Source organism: Chiloscyllium plagiosum, unplaced genomic scaffold (assembly GCF_037043375.1).
Source record: "Chiloscyllium plagiosum isolate Xiang-an unplaced genomic scaffold, Cpla_swu_hap1 HiC_scaffold_11, whole genome shotgun sequence".
In the NCBI taxonomy this organism is placed as follows: domain Eukaryota; kingdom Metazoa; phylum Chordata; class Chondrichthyes; order Orectolobiformes; family Hemiscylliidae; genus Chiloscyllium; species Chiloscyllium plagiosum.
This window is the reverse complement of record NW_028270149.1, coordinates 60,822,925-60,840,867: the sequence shown is the minus strand read 5'-3', so window position 1 is coordinate 60,840,867 and position 17,943 is coordinate 60,822,925. Positions and strand designations below refer to the sequence as shown.

General features: G+C 38.2%; 1 protein-coding gene across 2 annotated transcripts in view; it reads right to left on the bottom strand.

Moving 5' to 3' along the window:
• Positions 1-12,931: 12,931 nt before the first annotated feature.
• The window catches only part of klhl4 (kelch-like family member 4), a 200,265-nt gene continuing 195,253 nt past the window's right edge, over positions 12,932-17,943 (bottom strand). For both annotated transcript variants that reach the window (XM_087992144.1, XM_043704512.2), the window contains exon 11: positions 12,932-16,572. In XM_087992144.1, coding sequence (XP_087848270.1) covers positions 16,513-16,572 — 60 coding nt within the window. In that variant the 3' untranslated portion in view covers positions 12,932-16,512. The remainder of the gene's footprint in view (positions 16,573-17,943) is intronic.

Below are 17,943 nucleotides of genomic sequence, written 5' to 3'. Positions count from 1 at the left end.
GTGCCTTCAGAATGGAGAGATAAATGAGAGGGGGATGGGGATGGGGAGAAAGTAGCATAAAGTATAATAGGTGAGTGGGGGTGGGGATGATAGGTCAGAGAGGAGGGTGAGGGAAGGTAGCAAAGAGTACAATGGGTGAATGGGGGTGGAGATGAAGGTTATAGGTCAGAGAGGAGGGTGGATTGGATAGGTGGGAAGGAAGATAGGCAGGTAGGACAGATCATGGGGACAGTGCTGAGCTGGAAGGTTGGAACTGGGGTGAGGTGGGGGAAGGGGAAATGAGGAAACTGGTGAAATCCACATTGATACCATGGGGTTGAAGTGTTCTGAGGCAGAAGATGAGGCGTTCTTCCTCCAGGCGTCGGGTGATGAGGGAGTGGCGGTGGAGGAGGCACAGGACCTGCATGTCCTCGGCTGAGTGGGAGGGGGAGTTGAAATATTGGGCCACAGGGCGGTTGGTTGATTGGTGTGGGTGTCCAAGAGATATTCCCTAAAGCGCTCTGCTAGGAAGCGTCCAGTCTCCCCAATGTAGAGGAGACCGCATCGGGAGCAACGGATATAATAAATGATATTGGTGGATGTGCAGGTAAAACTTTGATGGATGTGAAAGGTTCCTTTGGGGCCTTGGATGGAGGTGAGGGAGGAGGTATGGGCACAGATTTTGCAATTCCTGCAGTGGCAGGGGAGGGTGACAGGAAGGGAGGGTGGGTTGTTGGGAGGGCATGGACCTGATCAGGTTGTCACTGAGGGAACAGTCTTTGCGGAAAGTGGAAATGGGTGGGGAGGGAAATATATCCCTGGTGGTGGGGCCTGTTTGTGGTTGGCAGAAATGTCATTGCATGATGTGGTTTATGCAAAGAGTTAATGATTGAGTGTAATAAACACCTCCCAACTGTTATAATGTCATATAGACTTGGTGAAATAGTACATTAAGTTCTCATGGGCAACAGATCCAATATTAGTTCCTCCCTCAGTCTTTGTAGTTATGTAGATCCTATTCTTTTTGCATGTAACAGTAGTTGCAGAGATGCAATAAACTGCATTTTGTTTATTTTACAAGACCAGAAGGTGGCTACTGTTGCACAAAATAGACCATCTAAGCCTCTGAGTAACTAACCCACTTGGAACATGTCACAGCACAGATAACAGTGACCACCATTCCTCCTCCTAGTTGTGCTAAGGGCTTCGAGCTTATTGGCTGCCCTCTCCAACTAGCCCAAGGAACTGACTGCTATATTTAATTGGGCGGTAGGTCAACAACCAGTTAATTATAAGGTTATTGGTGATAAAGTTGCTGAGCAAAGTCCTCTTGTGCTGCAGTGGTAATATCCCTGTGCTCTGAATTAAGACACCTGGGTTCAAGTCCCATGTAATAATATTTCTGAACAGTGTGATTGGGAAAAATAACTCAAATGTTCAATTAATGCAATTGCTGAGCAGGTCCTATTGCTGTCAAGTGTAGGCATGGTGTTTCTTTGCTGCAATTATCCCACCACTTATAGTAAAATTCAAGCCATCAGTTTAATAAAATATCTTTGAAGTTCCAGATTTAGGTTTGATAAGAAGTAAATGTTAAGCATAAATTATTAAGTCTCCATATTAAAAAAAAATTTGAATCTTTTCAGCATGTTTCTTGGTGAAGTGTATTTTGCAAATACAGATGTGAAATCTGAGTTCTAATCATTTTTAAAAACTTCTGCTATTATACAGATTGATGCAACTTGTGTTTGAATCATGTTTTATTTATTTATATGCTTATGTACAAACACACACAGGTCTTGACGTTCGATAAATGGCACTTCCAGGTCTTTCCAGTCTTAATTGGCAAAGAGTTGATCTCTTTTTTTTCCCTAGAATGATTAACATAACCTATCATGTGATTTGATTACAAGATTTTGTTTGTTCAAAAGTAAGTCAAGAAATGATATCCTGAGAATAGAGAATTCTTTTCTGTTTGAGAGGGGTTAATCTGCCAATCAATAGCAATCTCACAGGCCCAGTTTTCATGGCTGTCCAGTTATTTGAATTTTTCAACAATTCTGAAGTCAGTTCTAGGCCTCTAATGATTCATTCCTGTTGATGCCTTCAGATGGGTATCAGATCCAGAGTTTGCATTCTAAAGAGCAAGTTAAAACTGAACAAGAAAGGCTTGCTCAACGATGCCAACTAGTTAGTGTTGTCAATACATGTGACAGGATTGCTACGTTAAACATCTATAAAAAATCATATTACTCTTCCCCTTGCACCCTTTTATATTATATAAAGCAGTTGGTATTTTAACTGCCATCATTTGTTAAACTCTGCCCATCAGGATGTGCAGGACTATACCCAGAAGCAGCTAACCAATGCCTTAACCAATTCTATTTCAGGTTATGTCCATATTAGCAATACTGTATGAGAATCTTTTGGTGGCTGTATTATGAACTTTCTCTTCAGCGTCTTATTTCATAAAAGACAATCATGTGTATCAGATGTAAAGTAACTACCTATTAAGTAACATGTAATAAAGGTATTCACTGTTCATCAAGATTGAACCTATATTCTGCCTGAGATGTTGCATTGACATCCTTTCCCATGTCACATCAGTATCCTAGACTAATATCAACAAGAAGAATTGGTGGTGGAGAATGTATCAGAGATATTCCAAACTACATCCAAAAGTCTAAAATATTATCGGAGCAAATTACGCAGATGCTGGAATCTGAACTGAAAACAAAACTGCTGGAGACCACAACGGGTCAGGCAGCATCTGTGGAGAGAAAGCAAGCTAACGTTTCGAGTCTAAATGACTCTTCTCAGAGCTCTCTTTCTCTATGGATGCTGCCTGATCTGCTGTGATCTCAAGCATCTTTTTTCAGTTATATAATGGTATCTAAGACTTGAGAGAGAGAGAGAGATTCTTGAAAGGGGAATAAAAGGTGTTATAATGAAAGGGCAGGAAAGTGGAGGTGAGGAATATCAGATCAGCCATAATCTTATTGATTGCCGAAGCAGGCTTGAGGGCTGAATAGTCTTCTCTTGTTCCTTTTTTATGTTCTTTTGGTGACAGCATTTTAGGATGCCTTGTACTGGGATAATGTGGGGGGAGGGAAAATGAAGAAACTGCTGAAATCCACATGATCCCATGTGGTTGCAGGGTCCTAAGGCCGAATATGAGGCGTTCTTCCTCCAGGTGTATGGTGGTAAGGGTTTTGTGATGGAAGAGGCCCAGGAACTGCATGTCCTTGACGGAATGGGAAGAGGCCATCCACCAGCCCACACCCCACACCTTCTCCTGCCACTGCAGGAAGTGCAAAACCTGTGCCCACACCACTCCCCTCACCTCTGTCCAAGGCCCCAAGTGATCCTTCCACATCCAACAGAAATTTACCTGTATTTCCACCAATGTCATCTGCTGTATCCGTTGCACACAATGTGGTCTCTCCTACATTGTGGAGATAGGATGTCTACTTGCGTACCGTTTCAGAGAACATCTCTGGGACACCCGCACCCACCAATCGCACCGCCCCGTGGCTGAACACTTCAACTCCCCCTCCCACTCCGTCAAGGACATGCAGATCCTGGGCCTCCTCTATCGCAAAAACCTTACCACCCGAGGCCCAGAGGAACAATGCTTCATATTCTGCCTTAGGACCCTGCAAACACACGGGATCGATGTGGATTACAACAGTTTCCTCATTTCCCCTCACTCCACATTATCCCAGTCCCAAGCCTCCAACTCAGCACTGCACTTCTGACCTGTCCATCACCTTTCCCTTTATCCACTCCAGCCTCCTCTCCAACCTATCACCTTCTCCCCCACCTTCATCAACCTATTGCATTCTCAGCTACCTATCCCCCCCCCAGCCCCATTCCCCTCCCGTTTATCACTCAGCCCCTTGGCCCACAAGCCTCATTCCTGAAGTCCTAAACATCAATTCTGCTGCTCCTCAGATGCTGCCTGACCTGCTTTGCTTTTCCAGCACCACATTCTTGACTATAATAAAATGATGCAATGTTTATTCAATGCAGCAACGCGCTAAAAATCTAAGAATGAATTTGCTTTTAAAATCCCAAGTACCTGAAGGCCTCATCGGGATCAGCAATCTGGCTTTATTGTCTTTTGAAGTGCTATGAAGTGGAAACTACTTCACAGCAACACAGAAATGTCAGTTTTACTACAACCTAAATGAACAAACGCCTGAGTACAATGGGCAGATTTAATTGCCTGTGTACTGCTGGCCTCAGAACTGACTGATAGTTGTGTTTAGTTAAGCTTTTCACATCTAAAATTGTGGTTGCTTCTAATTTTATTGGTTGCAAAATGAGCAAATTGAACTGTGCAAAATGGATGTCTGGAGCATGCTGGGAGAAGGAAAGTACATCATGCCTTTTTCAAGTAGGAAAGAAGAAAAATCAGAAAATTGTTAAACAAGTTATTTAGTTAGTAAACACAGTATATAAAGCAAAGGGAATAACAGAATAAATATAAATGAATTGGGCACTTGTTTGAATAATTTATGGTTAATTAAAATACTGGAACTATTTTCTTACTACAACATGTTTAACATAATGTTAGTTATTGTACGATGAGTACAAAATGAAACCAATTAATCGAGCGACACAGATGTTCCTAACAAGTATAAGACTTTATTTAGAAATTTGCTAACTATATTAATCCCTCTTTCTAATTGACATTGTGCATTCACAATTGCACCAAAATCACTTTTTAATCTTCAATAATTTTATCCCTTGGTGTAATCTCTAAATGCAGAACAACAGCACATATGAAGGAATAATCAGTCAGGTTACAGAAATAAACACACATCACCAACACTTGTAAAATACAAATTTTGAAAATGTTGGGGATTGACAATAGGGCAATCTGTGACTGAAAAGAAAATGTGTTAGTGTTTTGTCTAAGACCTCTCTTTTCAGATTTTTGCCAGAATGTTCTGTTAAAATCTCAGATCACCAGTGACGTATGCCTTTAGTTTTCTTCTCTTATGGTCTCTTTCTGTGCTGTAATAGTTCTGTGATCTCACACATTTTTCTCTGTCAACTAAACTATCTCATTCACAAACATAATTTGCAGCACCTGACAGTGCATTGTTTGTAAGCATGGCTTGCTTTCTGGATATTTTTTAAACAATTGACTGATGAACAAAAATGATACTCAGCATGGCCCTAACATACTGAAGATAATGCCAGATGCTCATCTGCTTTTGAAGAATGATATAAAGCCTCCTTTTCTGGCACTAGCTTCCTGTGTCTTGTGGGAATGCATGTTAGTTGGCTGCTAGCATTGATCTATAAATAGTTTGTTCATCAGTCAAGGTCAACACTTGGCTTCTTTCAAAACAATAGTCTTTGCAACAAACTAAAATTAGGTGCAGAAGCATAATAACATTTTCAAAACAGTATTGCGCTGGTAATCACCAATAGAATCTTCATTTTATCTTTAAGGTGTCAGTCCACTCTCCAATATCTGAAATTTTAAAAAATACCTTGTGTATCATTTAATTGATATTTGGAAAGACTCATATTATGTAGCTGACTACAAGCCAGTAGCAGTCGGTGTTTCAATCTGCTGGGACACGAAGTTCAAGAACCGAGCAAACCGTCGATACACGTCCACAAATCAGTGACAGTGTCAGGATAGGTTAAGGAAAGTTGTAAAGGCATGTGGGATCTTGGGTTGCATGAATTAGAGGCAGGGTACAAAAGTAAAGAAGTCATGGAAAGTCTGTATAAAGCAGTGCTTCAACTTCAAGTAGGTGCCTTTATGCTAGGAAAGCTTTGGCAGGAATGTTAAAAAAAAAAGGCAAGATTCTGGGAGGTAAGAAATTTATATTGCATGAAATAGCTGATAAAGCTGGGGAGAGTCTCCTTTGACGAGAGAATTTTCAGAGGATACTTGATCATTGTTGATAATCATCAGGGATTATCTGGGCAGAATATATACAAAGAAACTGTCCTCAATGACAGAAGGGTTGAGAACCAATTTAAGGTGATTGGCAAAAGATCACCAGACATGACATGAAGAAAACCTTTTGTTATTGCAGGGTCTGGAATGAACTGTCTGAGAGTGTAGTGGTGGTAGAATCAATTGTGGCTTCCAGAAGTGATTTGACTAGCTGTGTGAAGAGAAAAATACATGTTAGTGAGCTCCAGAGAAAAGGTGGGGGAGTGGGACTAGTTGAGTTATTTCAGACAGCTGGCATGGGGCACAATGGTCAGAATATCCTCTTTCTGTGCTGTAACCAGTCTGTTAGAGTCATAGTATCATAGAATTTTACAGTACAAAAGGAGAAATTTAATGCATTGTGTCTGTTCTGGCTCCAGAAAGAGCTATCCAGCTAGGCCCATTCTCCAGCCTTAGGTTCCTAGCCCTCTAAGTTCATCACTTTCAATTACATTTCCAATTTTCTTTTGAAACCTCCTATGGAATCTCCTTCCACCACTGTGCAGACAGTGCATTCCAAATTCTAACACTGAGTAAAGAGGTTTCTCCTCATCTCATTCCTAGCCCTCTTACCAGCTATCTTGAAATTGTGACCCCTAGTTACTAACATACAACTAATGGAGACAGAATATCCTTCTTTACCCTGTCAAAATTTGTCATAATTTTGAACACTTCAGTAAGGTCAGCTCTCAATTTTCTCTGCACCAAGGAGAATAAACACAATATCTCTAATCTTTTCCTGAACCTGAAATCCCTTATTCTAGTAAATCTCCTTTGCACTCTCCGTGATTTTAACATTCTTTCTTAAAGTGTCCAGACTGAACACAATACTCCAAATTAGACCTGATCAATGATCTGTCGCGTTGTAGCTTCATTTCCTTTCTTTTCTGCTCTTTCATTTATACCATAGTTTCCATGTTCTCATGCTGGTTAACACCCAAATGATCAGATCCAGTGAATTTTTAGGCTGTAGTTATTCACTGTACTATTATGCTAAGTTCTTTGAATGTGCCCCTTCCTTCACAAATGTTCATAAACATCAGGAATGACTTAGTGGTGATGAATCCTGTAGATTTCAGAAATATTTAATGTTATCCCATAGGTTTTGCTTTCAGTGGAGAAGCTTTTTCGTAATGACTCATCTAAAACATGCTGGGTTAGCACTTCAGGCATAGAACCAATAATGTTCATTGAAATAATACCAAGTGATTTACAATACATTATTTATGACCATATTAGAGGATTTTATGGAGTGGCATATATAAATATTTATTTTTTAGTTGAAAGTATTCATTATTTGTATCAATTAACAGATTCAGCAGTAAACTGTGATGGAAATGATGATCATCTCCAGGTCTGGAAGTTATTTCTTGGATGCCCTGCAGTCTAGTGTAATAAAGTTTTATGTTGCCATCATTTAACACTTGCAATCCTTTTTAACCAATTAACTTTCTGCTGTCTCATGCAACTTAGAACAGCAAACTGTACTCAAATGCCACTTTCTGGTCCACATGCCATCATTAATGCTGGTTTAAGCCCATTAGCTAATGATAGAAGTCTGGTGGCTTTGGACAACAAATAATTAAGTTCACAACAACATATTATCTTTAATTAATAACTTATTTAAATGCAGGAGTGTATGATCAACTCAATTTGGAGAAAGTAGGTACAGTAATCTTGGTTCTGTTCTAACCAAGCATGGTTTTGAAAATTGTAATTAAACTCAACTTGTTTGCACATTCATCACAAAGCTTTGACCCAGCTGTGGCCATGTTGCTCTATAACTACGTCAGTGTGATTTATTATCTTATTTTTGAATTATTTCAAAAGTTATGATCAAAAACACTTCATTGCTATTATATGCATATCCAACCATTGTTGATTTAATCATTTATTAACTACCAATTTTGAAAAGGAACCAAAGATAGTCATTGGCATAATAGTCTTAAAGAATACAAAGGCTTATGTTTTGCACAACAATTTATAAATGAGTCGATCCTGCTGCCACCAGACCTACAATATAAACATCATGCCAAAGAAACTTCAAACCAGTTCAGGTAAGGTTTCATTGTCAAAGGTATTTCACATTGAGTTTTAAGTAGATAATGACAGTGAAACTGTTCAACATTCATTGTCTTTACTCCATTGAAACTGGCAGTAAGAGCAAGAATTCATGCATGACCTGAATAATGTGAAAATCAAGACATTGCTATCAGTAAATCAACACTCACTCAGAAGTGCACTGTTGAAGATAGAGAGTAATCCCTAAGCAGTCAGTGAATTGACGTAAATTTCCTTTAACACAGTTAGGCTGTCTGTAAAAAGCCTTATAAAAAGTAAACCTTATCAATACACAGAGCTTTAGCAGAATACTTAAATATGTGCAGTTTGTTATTACTTCTAAATACCTTCATTGGCTCTGGAAGAATTTGTTTATTTATTTATTTATCTGTTGAATGTCAATTATTTTTACAACAGGAAATTTCTCATCTTTTATATAATGTACATCTTTAATTTGGTTATAAAACATTTTTTTCTTCTATCTTGAACAAATCATTAATTTTCTTCACTACCTGGCAGTTTAAATTTAAGGTGTAGGATAAAGTGCAGCAGTGCTGTCTGTGTGAATGCTTCAATGTACTTGGCTGCCTAATCTGCTCACTATCATCACTGCTGCCACACACCAGGAGATGCCTTGAGTTTTCTGGCAGATTTAAACTGCCCTTGGAAAAGAGGAAGTTTGTGCTGTAATTGTAGGACTCAATTGTAGCAATTTATATGTATACTTATAATAGAATTTAACAGGTTTATTCTGGTCTATAAGTATTTCCAAATATCCAAAAGGTTCATCTTGCCAAAACATGAGAGGAAGTTATATGGAAAAAGAAGTGTTGGTTGTTGAATGGCAACAGATTGATGAAGATTCAGTTGACATTTAGATAGGATAAAGGGACAGTAAAGAGTTTTGATAATGAAGTATTTTCTTACAGACAGTACTTGCAAACATGTAGTGATTTGTTTGGGAATTATTAGTGTGCGCAGAATTGAATATGATTAATAATATAGTCACGTGCACTAACCTGGAAGGTAGAGTCAAGTAAATATTGTTGTGGAAATAGTATATAGCCATTATTTTGTCGCATATTGAGGAATTTGCTGGGTACACCTCCCAGGCAAGTATGAATAATTGCTTGGAGTTCTGAATGATCCAGATAGTTTTGAAGAAGGGTACTCGGACTTGAAAGATTAACCCTTATTTTCTCTGCATAGACACAACCAGACCTGGTGCATTTCTCCAGCAATTTTAATATTTATTGTTTTGTTTTAGGTGTAGCTCTAGTGGACGTGTAGTTTGAAATGGAGGCAACTTTCAGTCTGATTTCCTGAATAACAATATTGTCAAAAACTAAGTCTGTACCAGCTAGAAAATTGACTGAATTAAAACAGTTAGAGAGGAAACCAAATCACTGTGATGGGAAGGGTGATGGTTTCAGTCACTTACAAACAGCAACGGGCAAAATTACCCATCATCATTGTGAACGGTCAGAAACCAGCCTTGCCAAGTAGAAACTGATTAAAAACACTAAAATTAAAAGTGAATTAGATTTTCCTCATAGAGGCAAATACAAATTTGATAATCAGCAAGTATTCTTGGGTGTTTAGTGAACCTGGCCAACTAATTCAACAATATGAGGGATTCAAAGAAATGTCTGACCAGGTTATTGCAGATTTTGTACACTGCCCTGTAGTCTAACAGAGAAAATGTATTAAAAGCTGAAAAGGCTGGACACTAAAAACATTATTGGGAATGTTGAACAGATTATTATGCTAATCCTATTGTGATAATGCCAAAGGCAAGTGTAAGTGTACGATTTATGTGGGGATTATAAAGTAATTGTAAATCATGTACTGCAGTGTAATACACCTCATAATTTGCCAAATGTCAAGGATCTGTTCTCTAATTGTCAATGGATCTGATTTTTTTACATATTATATCTGACAAATGTCTATCTGCAATTTGAGTTGGATGGTGAGTCAAAGTTTTATTTGCCTATTAATACTCACATAGGTCTATTTCAGTTTCACAGGCTACCATTTGCTGTTTCTTCATTCCCCAGATTTTTGTCAAATAGTAATTAATTCAATTGTGGCACATTGAGGACATATCGCTGTCAGTGTGGGGAAAACAGCATATGTTTGACTGTGTGGTGTTTTTCTTGAGGTGACAGAAATGGAAGGTGATATGACCTTCCCCGGACCATGACCCCACCACTGAACGTCAAGTATCCAAGATTGTCACTGACCTCATCTCCTCTGGAAATCTCCCCTCTGCAGCTTCTCACCTCTTAGCCCTCCAGCACTGCACCACTACCTTAGTCCCAAAATCCACTAACTGAAGTGCCCTAGCTAACCCAACAATTCAGCCTGTTACTGCCCCACTGAACTTAATTATTCCTACCTTGACTCCATAAAACCTTCCTTGTTCAGTCTCTTTTCACTTACATTATGATCCTTCTGATTCCTTACAATTCCTTATGCCAGCTTCATAATTTCCAGTTTTCTGGCCTAGCTGTCTCCTCCTCACCATGGACATGCACCACCCCCATCAGGATGGTCTAAAGAATTTCTGTTTTAACTGAGATAAGAATAGAATAAAATAGAATAGACAGTTCAGATCTGAGTCAAAGATAGACAGACATGCATAATGAAAGGGCAAATTTAATGGAAGTTAAAGTGCAAAATCAGTCCTTGTTAGAAAAACTTATTAGTCTCAAGGCAAGATTGGTCAAGTTCCTACACCAAGTTCTGAGAGTTTGAGTCAAGAAGAGGAAAGAGACCTATTCTATTCTGAGGAATAGAACATCAATCATTAAATTAGATTTGTAAATAAATGTAAACCAATAACTTTAATTAATTTGCATGAAATTTTGAACATGATATAACATATTCAATAAGCAGAGAGGAGTGGATTAATCCCCTTTTGTGGCCATTTGCATAAATGTATATGCCACACTAAGCTGCTTTGTTTCACTGTTGACTTTCCAATGTGCTACAAGCTACTTAGCATGTCCTGAAATGAAATGAAATCACAAAGGCCACAGAAATCTCAATTTTTGTTTTGTGAATGGGCTTCTTGGATGTAATTGGCAAGTTCTGAAGCTGGCCACTGGCCACAAAATATGGGACCAAGGACATTTTAACAAGTGGGTTTGGGGTGGAGGAGGGCCAGTGGGGTATGTGAAATGGTTCAGGAAGACTACACATTCTGTAAGTGATGAAAGAAGGGCAATAGAGGAAATAAGGTCAAGCTTCTTCATGTTTGCTTCAGCAAATGATAGGCCTCATTACTCATTTCCAGCCATAATCCTTGATGAGCCTTTCAGATATCCTGTGACCACTGGTAGGGAGCAGCTTGTTTCCTCTTTATGTTCCATCTCCAGTGCCAACTCTAATGAAGCGTACTAGCACAGGGAGCTGCTCTGGCATAGGGTCCTTCTTTTGTACAACCTTTGACTCCACACCTTCCTCCAATACTGAACCCATTGGGCCCCTATACCATGAAATGCAAAACATTTTCATAGTTAATCCTTTTAACTCATCTCTGTGTCTAGCTTCACTATAATAGAATAATGCAAGCATTATTCAACCTGGCTGCTGATCTTTTAAACTCTCCATTTTACCAAAATCTGAAGAACTTTAAAATGGGCAGCAAGCAACAATAGAGATTTTAAATAGATGCATGAACATTGGCATAAAATTGACATTTTAACTCATTTTTTTGCACACCTAAGTCACTGCCTTGTGAAATTACAAATTCATTCTCTTCCTGCTCTGCCAACTAAAATGATCATCTGATATCCTCTGTGTTGCAGCCTATCAAAGGTTGTACTATCTGCCATTAGCAGGGGCCGACTGAGCTATTAGGGTATAGGCCTATGTCATGTTCTATTGTTTGGTGTTTGCTATGTGTGTCTGTTGATTGTTTACTGACTAGGATTAGATATGATTTGAAGGTGCTGGTGTTGGACTGGGGTGTACAAACTTAAAAGTCACACAACACCAGGTTATAGTCCAAGAGGTTTATTTGGAAGCACTAGTTTTCAGAGAGCTACTCCATCATCACAACCACCTGATGAAGGAGCAGCGCTCCGAAAGCTAGTGCTTCCAAATACACCTTTTGGACTATAACCTGGTGTTGTGTGATGTTTAACTAGGATTAGCCTGGATGTGGTTACTTAGAAAGGAGTGACTGAACTAAGGCTAGTGCTATAAGTATGAAGCTGACATTATAAAATATATATGAAGCAAAGATCCTGAATACAAATGAACTGACATATCACTTCTGCACATACCCAAAGCATAAAGATTTTTTTTTTCTACTTTTGTTCATTTGTTGCCCATCTCTAATTTCATTTAAACTGAATGGCTTGTTCAGTCACTGCATGGGACAGTTAAGAGAAAACCAAATTGCTGTGGTTCTGGAGTCACATCTACACAAGACTAGATAAGGACAGCAAATTTGATGATGGCTTCAGGGCAACATTACAGAGACTGTCATTATGTTTCAGATTTGTCCATTGAATTTAAATTCCACCAGCTGCTATCAAGAGATTTGAAACCAGCTCCCCAAACATTGGTCTGGAATCTGAATTACTGGTGACATTAGCACAATGCCCCCATCTCTCCTAATTTAGGGGTTTGGCTAAAGAGGGAAAGAAAGGGTTAGGGAAAGGTGTGAAGATTGCTCTGCATGTTTGGAAGAAGGATGATTCTGGTCTGGCCATGGTCACTGCATCCCTGTGTCTAGCTTCACTATAATAGAATAATGCAAGCATTATTCAATCTGGCTATTTTTAATGTGTGGTTTGTCAACCCCTGAGCATCTGTATGATTAACATTGGGAGAAAACAGCCATTTAAAACCCTTACAGCTAATTATTTTCCACTTTATCTGCCTTTTAAAAAAGATGAAGCTGCAACCCATTAATAAATTTTAATGAATTTGTTTATTTGAAAACTGACAACTTCAGAATACACAGAAGACTTAAGGATAAATGCACCAAGAGTGCAGTAAGAAAGAAATGATTCTTTGCATGCTACACAAAAGAAAACACCTTAGTGACCAAATGTTTGGTATAAATTACAGTACTGAAAAGATGCAGTTTTACATAAATATATACTCCCTCATCTTTACAGAGTCGCGATGATACTGAAAGGCAGTGTAAGTAGCTGATCTAATTACAAGTTTTGGCCTCCCATGTTGCAAAATTAGTCTGTAAAAATAGGAGTTTTCTCATCCTACATAACTTTCCAAAAGTTTGCTATTTGTTTAAAAATTACAGTTATGTCAAAGATGGCTCAAGGAAGTTTTTGAAACCAAATGAATTGCAAAGTCTTGTTTGCATGAATTTGGCATAAAAGTTACGTAGAAACTAATGTGCTAGACTGTAAATGCTTCTTTTTACAAAATTATGGATCCTTCACAACTCATTTTGTCAGCTGTCTTAACTCTAAAACTGAAAGTGGTTTCTTTCAGATGCAGCACAAGAGTTAAGATCAGCAGCTGAACTGTAAACATTACTAAAATGTCACGGCTGGAAGAATTCAAAGCTCCCGAATTCAGCACTTCCCAAAACCATTTAAGTACCTCTGCAAGTTAGATTTGGCAGATGGATGGAGCACCACTTCAGCACCTTCTAGATAAATGTGGTTGACTGACAAGTGCTAACACTATCAGGTACGTTGAGACATTGTCCTACTATTTTAGCATGTACAAACTTCTAAAAATGATATTGTAATCAAATGGGATTGATTGCAAGTTTGGTGCATTTCTGTCATTAAAATAGTACTACCCATGTTATTTCAGTTTTAGTGCAGTAGACCAGAGCTTGCTGCGTGAAGAACTATCATGTTTGTATTGTCTGCTTTGAAAGTTGACCCAAGTGACGCTTGGAGGTGATCTTGCTAACTACTAAACAGTGCAGGATAGTCAAAATATACTGCAGTCCACTACAGGGACAACTCAACATATCTTGACTGACCAACATGAATTTTAATCTATAGAAAACTTCGGGGTGAAGAGTTTACATTTTTCCAGTATTAAAGCAAGAAATTTATTCTTTAATAATTGAGACAAATAATCAAGACAGAAATAGAAACATTGCACAGGTCTGCTGTGACTTCAGTTCATAATCCTCGATTGTTAATTCTATATTCATTAAATCAGCAAGAATTGGAGGTGAAAGTTGTGATTCAAAGCCCAGATTTTCTATTACCAGTTTCTGATCTTAAAAATTTGTTTGAATGTTATTCCCTCCACCTGCCCAACAGCTGAATTATTTTAACTTTCCCCTGTCAGTGGTAAGAAATGTAGTTCCCCATACTAGAACTTTGTCTTGTGTTGATCATGGCTCATTAGGGTGGAAAATGCTCTTCCTGCTCTGAATGTATTTTTGTAATATTACACAATATAGTTATCTCTTTATCGGTTTGTCCATTCAGCAATTTTATACACACCTGCCATATTTCTGTTGGCACATTCAAAGGCTCAGTAAATTGGATTCACCAATAACACATTTGCCAATATCAATATGATATGTACATAGACATTTGGATAAACAGTATACTTATATATATCCATAAATATAACTCTGCATTGCTGGCACTACATAAATAGCCTATGACTAACTTTGGTGTAATTTGTTTGTAGTAGCTAGACTAATGTGTGAACTTCAAAGACTATTTAATGTCATAATTTAAAAATGATTCTTAGCCCATTTGATCATTTTATGTTGTATAAATATATTTTAGATCACAAATGGGAATATTAAATTCTTTTAAACTGACTTAAAGAGACTTTTTTAGGATCTCTGTGTGAGAAAAATATGGGCAGCTGTTCAGAATTATAGCCACGTTTTATGAATGTTTAAACTGATGCTCTACTCATCCTGTGATTTCTTTTAAGTTTATTTGATAACTTAAAGTTTTATTCAGGGAATAATTGATTGATGACCTGAAAGTTGATTTGAGGTGTGGATATAACACATCTATTTGAATGACAGTCCTATGTTACTTGGAAAATGCTTATGTGGCTGGGTTTTCATCCTCAAAGTTTATTTCCTAATTATATCAGATCTTTGCAATTACACTGATGTGGATTTAAAAAAGTTTCAAAATGATTAGAAACAATCTTTACAATCCCACATTTTGGCGTTGCACCCCAGATTGCTTAACAGAAAACATCTTAAACCTCAGTTATTTTTAAAATGCTTACAAATGTAAATTATTTGAAGTTCATTGTCAATGCAGATATCATAGATGTACACTGCTGCAAAAATGAGTCTGCAATATTAACTCCCTGCCATTTTACTACAGTCATATTTTTCTAAGTTTGAGGCTGCTTTTCTTTTTGCACTGGGACAATAAAAAAAGGCTAAATAATGTATTTTCTGAACATTTTAAAAGATCCTTATCGGGTGAATATTTCTGAAATAAAGTAGACTTAAAATTAGGATTAACACAAGTTACTCTATTATTTATGGTGCTCTATGCATGTATTATAATGTTTATGAAGGATGGTCTTTGCAGTATATATGGAATGTTCTGCCATCTGTGAAGTTGCTGATGACCATTGTGTTGACATGGCTTAGGACAATCAGGAAAAAAATAACCAAATGGTTGAGGAAAGGTACACAGACCTGTTTCTCTTCACACAGTATCATGGATTATTTACAAGTACCTCTCCATTATCAAAAGGTAGGCCTGTGAAAGGGTGACATTAACGTCTTAGAGTGATGCTTATAAAGCCCCACTTTTGATGGTGTATTAATATAAGTTTTTGTAACTGGTTTGATTTCTTTTTCTGGTTTCACGGAAAAGTTAATTTTTAAAAAAACTCTAATTGTTGAGTGTTAGTTTCTAATTTATAATTTGGAATAGCATTTTCTTTATTTATTATCCAGTTTAAAGTGATTTTTTAAAATTGTATTGTATTTTAAATGTTCGCATTTCACTTTTGAAGGAATGTTGATAAAACTTAAGACTGAAATCATGTTTCATGTACAATGTTTTTACACATTAACATTGGCATACATGAAACTATTAAAATTCTTTCAAGTACAATACTAGTAAACCAACTCAAGAAGAATCAGTTGTAGAAAAAGGTTTCAGTAATAAAGTGTTACAAGAGACTGAGTTTCTAAAGTAGTATTTGCCTCATGCCATGGTTAGGCTCTATCAGTGTACATCTCATTCTACAATGAGGCTCCAGTGATGACTATTTCATCCCCTGACGTAACTCTGATAAGAGCCATTTAATTGTGAGATGAACTTCCAACAACATTCAATGCTTTCTATGATGAGGCTGTGGCAATCTTTGTTTAATTCAGGAGTTGGCCTTGCAGCTCCAGCAGAGTACAGTTCATTGTGTGCTGGTTCTTCCTAGTGCACACCCCAGTCTGTGGTGAGGCTGATGCTGTTTTTGGAATGTTTAATCCTTTATATACAACATTTTTTTGACTCTCTGTGGTCTTCAGTTTTTTTTTAAAAAAAGACATTCTTTATGGTGCTTCATGGCAATTTGACCACAACAACGCAAGCACCAGCTCTTCCAATCTTCAGAGGCACCTCCTGTAGATGTGAAATATGCCAGTGAGTAAGCTTATAAAAGAACATTACAACTTTAGAACCTTCTTAGAAAAGTTAACAAATAATGTTCAGGTAATTAACTCACTCTTTATTCCAATAAATGCATTTCTGACCTTGCAATGGCGCCTTCTCCAACTATCACCCATATGATGAGTTTTTATCCTGGGGCTGGATTTTGTGAGGTCACAGAGAGCATGTTGCACATCATTGACAACAACATTCCCATGTGAAAGATACCCTGTTTAAGGCATCTACCTAGAGGAATCTGTGCACAATGCAAGTGACTGGGACAAGATTTAGAGACTGAGAAGTCTCTAACTTTAGACTGGCAAGTAGGTGGTGCAGTCTGACGCAGTCATTTTTGCTCTTGGAAAAGGAACTGGAGAGCGTTTCGGCAGCTTTCTTCAGGATCCTCTGTGCTCACCCTACACAGGGAAGGGGCTAGAAAAGGTGCTTTAAAACAGTCTGCTCTGTCACCATCCTGGCTAGAAAGCTGTATGCAGGCTCACCTACCTGCAGTCTGAAAACCAAAGTGAAACTCAATCGTGGAATGTAGAATGTACGAACCCTGATTTATAATGAGTAAAATGATTGAGTGGAACAGAGAACTGCCCTAGTTGCTTGTGAACTCAGGCACTTCAATGTTGATGTCATGGCCCTGCAGGTGACTCAAAGAGCAGGTGAGGGCAGCTGAGGCTATGATAATTACATTTTTCTATGGAAGGGAATACACATGGGTCAATACAATACACGTGGAATTGGAATGGATTAAAGATGAACTCGTTAACTAGGTCTCAGAACCTCCTGTTGGCATCAGCAACTACCTCATGACTTCCTGTCCTCCACAACTTGCCAAGAACCAGCAGACAATGGTTGTGAATGCCTATGCTCCAACACTTGATGCCATTGACAAGTTCAGAGAAGGCTTCTACTTCACCTTGAATACCATACTCACCATAAAATTATCCGCCTTGGAAATTTCAGCACCAGGACTCTCATCAGACAGGAAGGAGCCAGGAACTGCAACCCCAACACAATTCTAATGCTCACCAAATATGTGAATCACCAGCTGATCATTAAGATCAGTGGAGAAATCCTCCTAAATGTGGAATATTCATCTTGTCTGGAGAGCCACCTCTAATCTAAGCCATATCTCATCTAAGGCATTTTGGAAAGGCAAATCAGGGCAGGACTTACACTTAATGGTAAGGAATGTTGCTGCACAAAGAGACTTTGGAGTGCAGGTTCATAGCTCCTTGAAGGTGGAGTCGCAAGTAGACAGGGGAGTGAAGAAGGTGTCTGATATCTTTTATTCATCAGAACATTGAGTATAGAAGTTGGGAGGTCATGTTG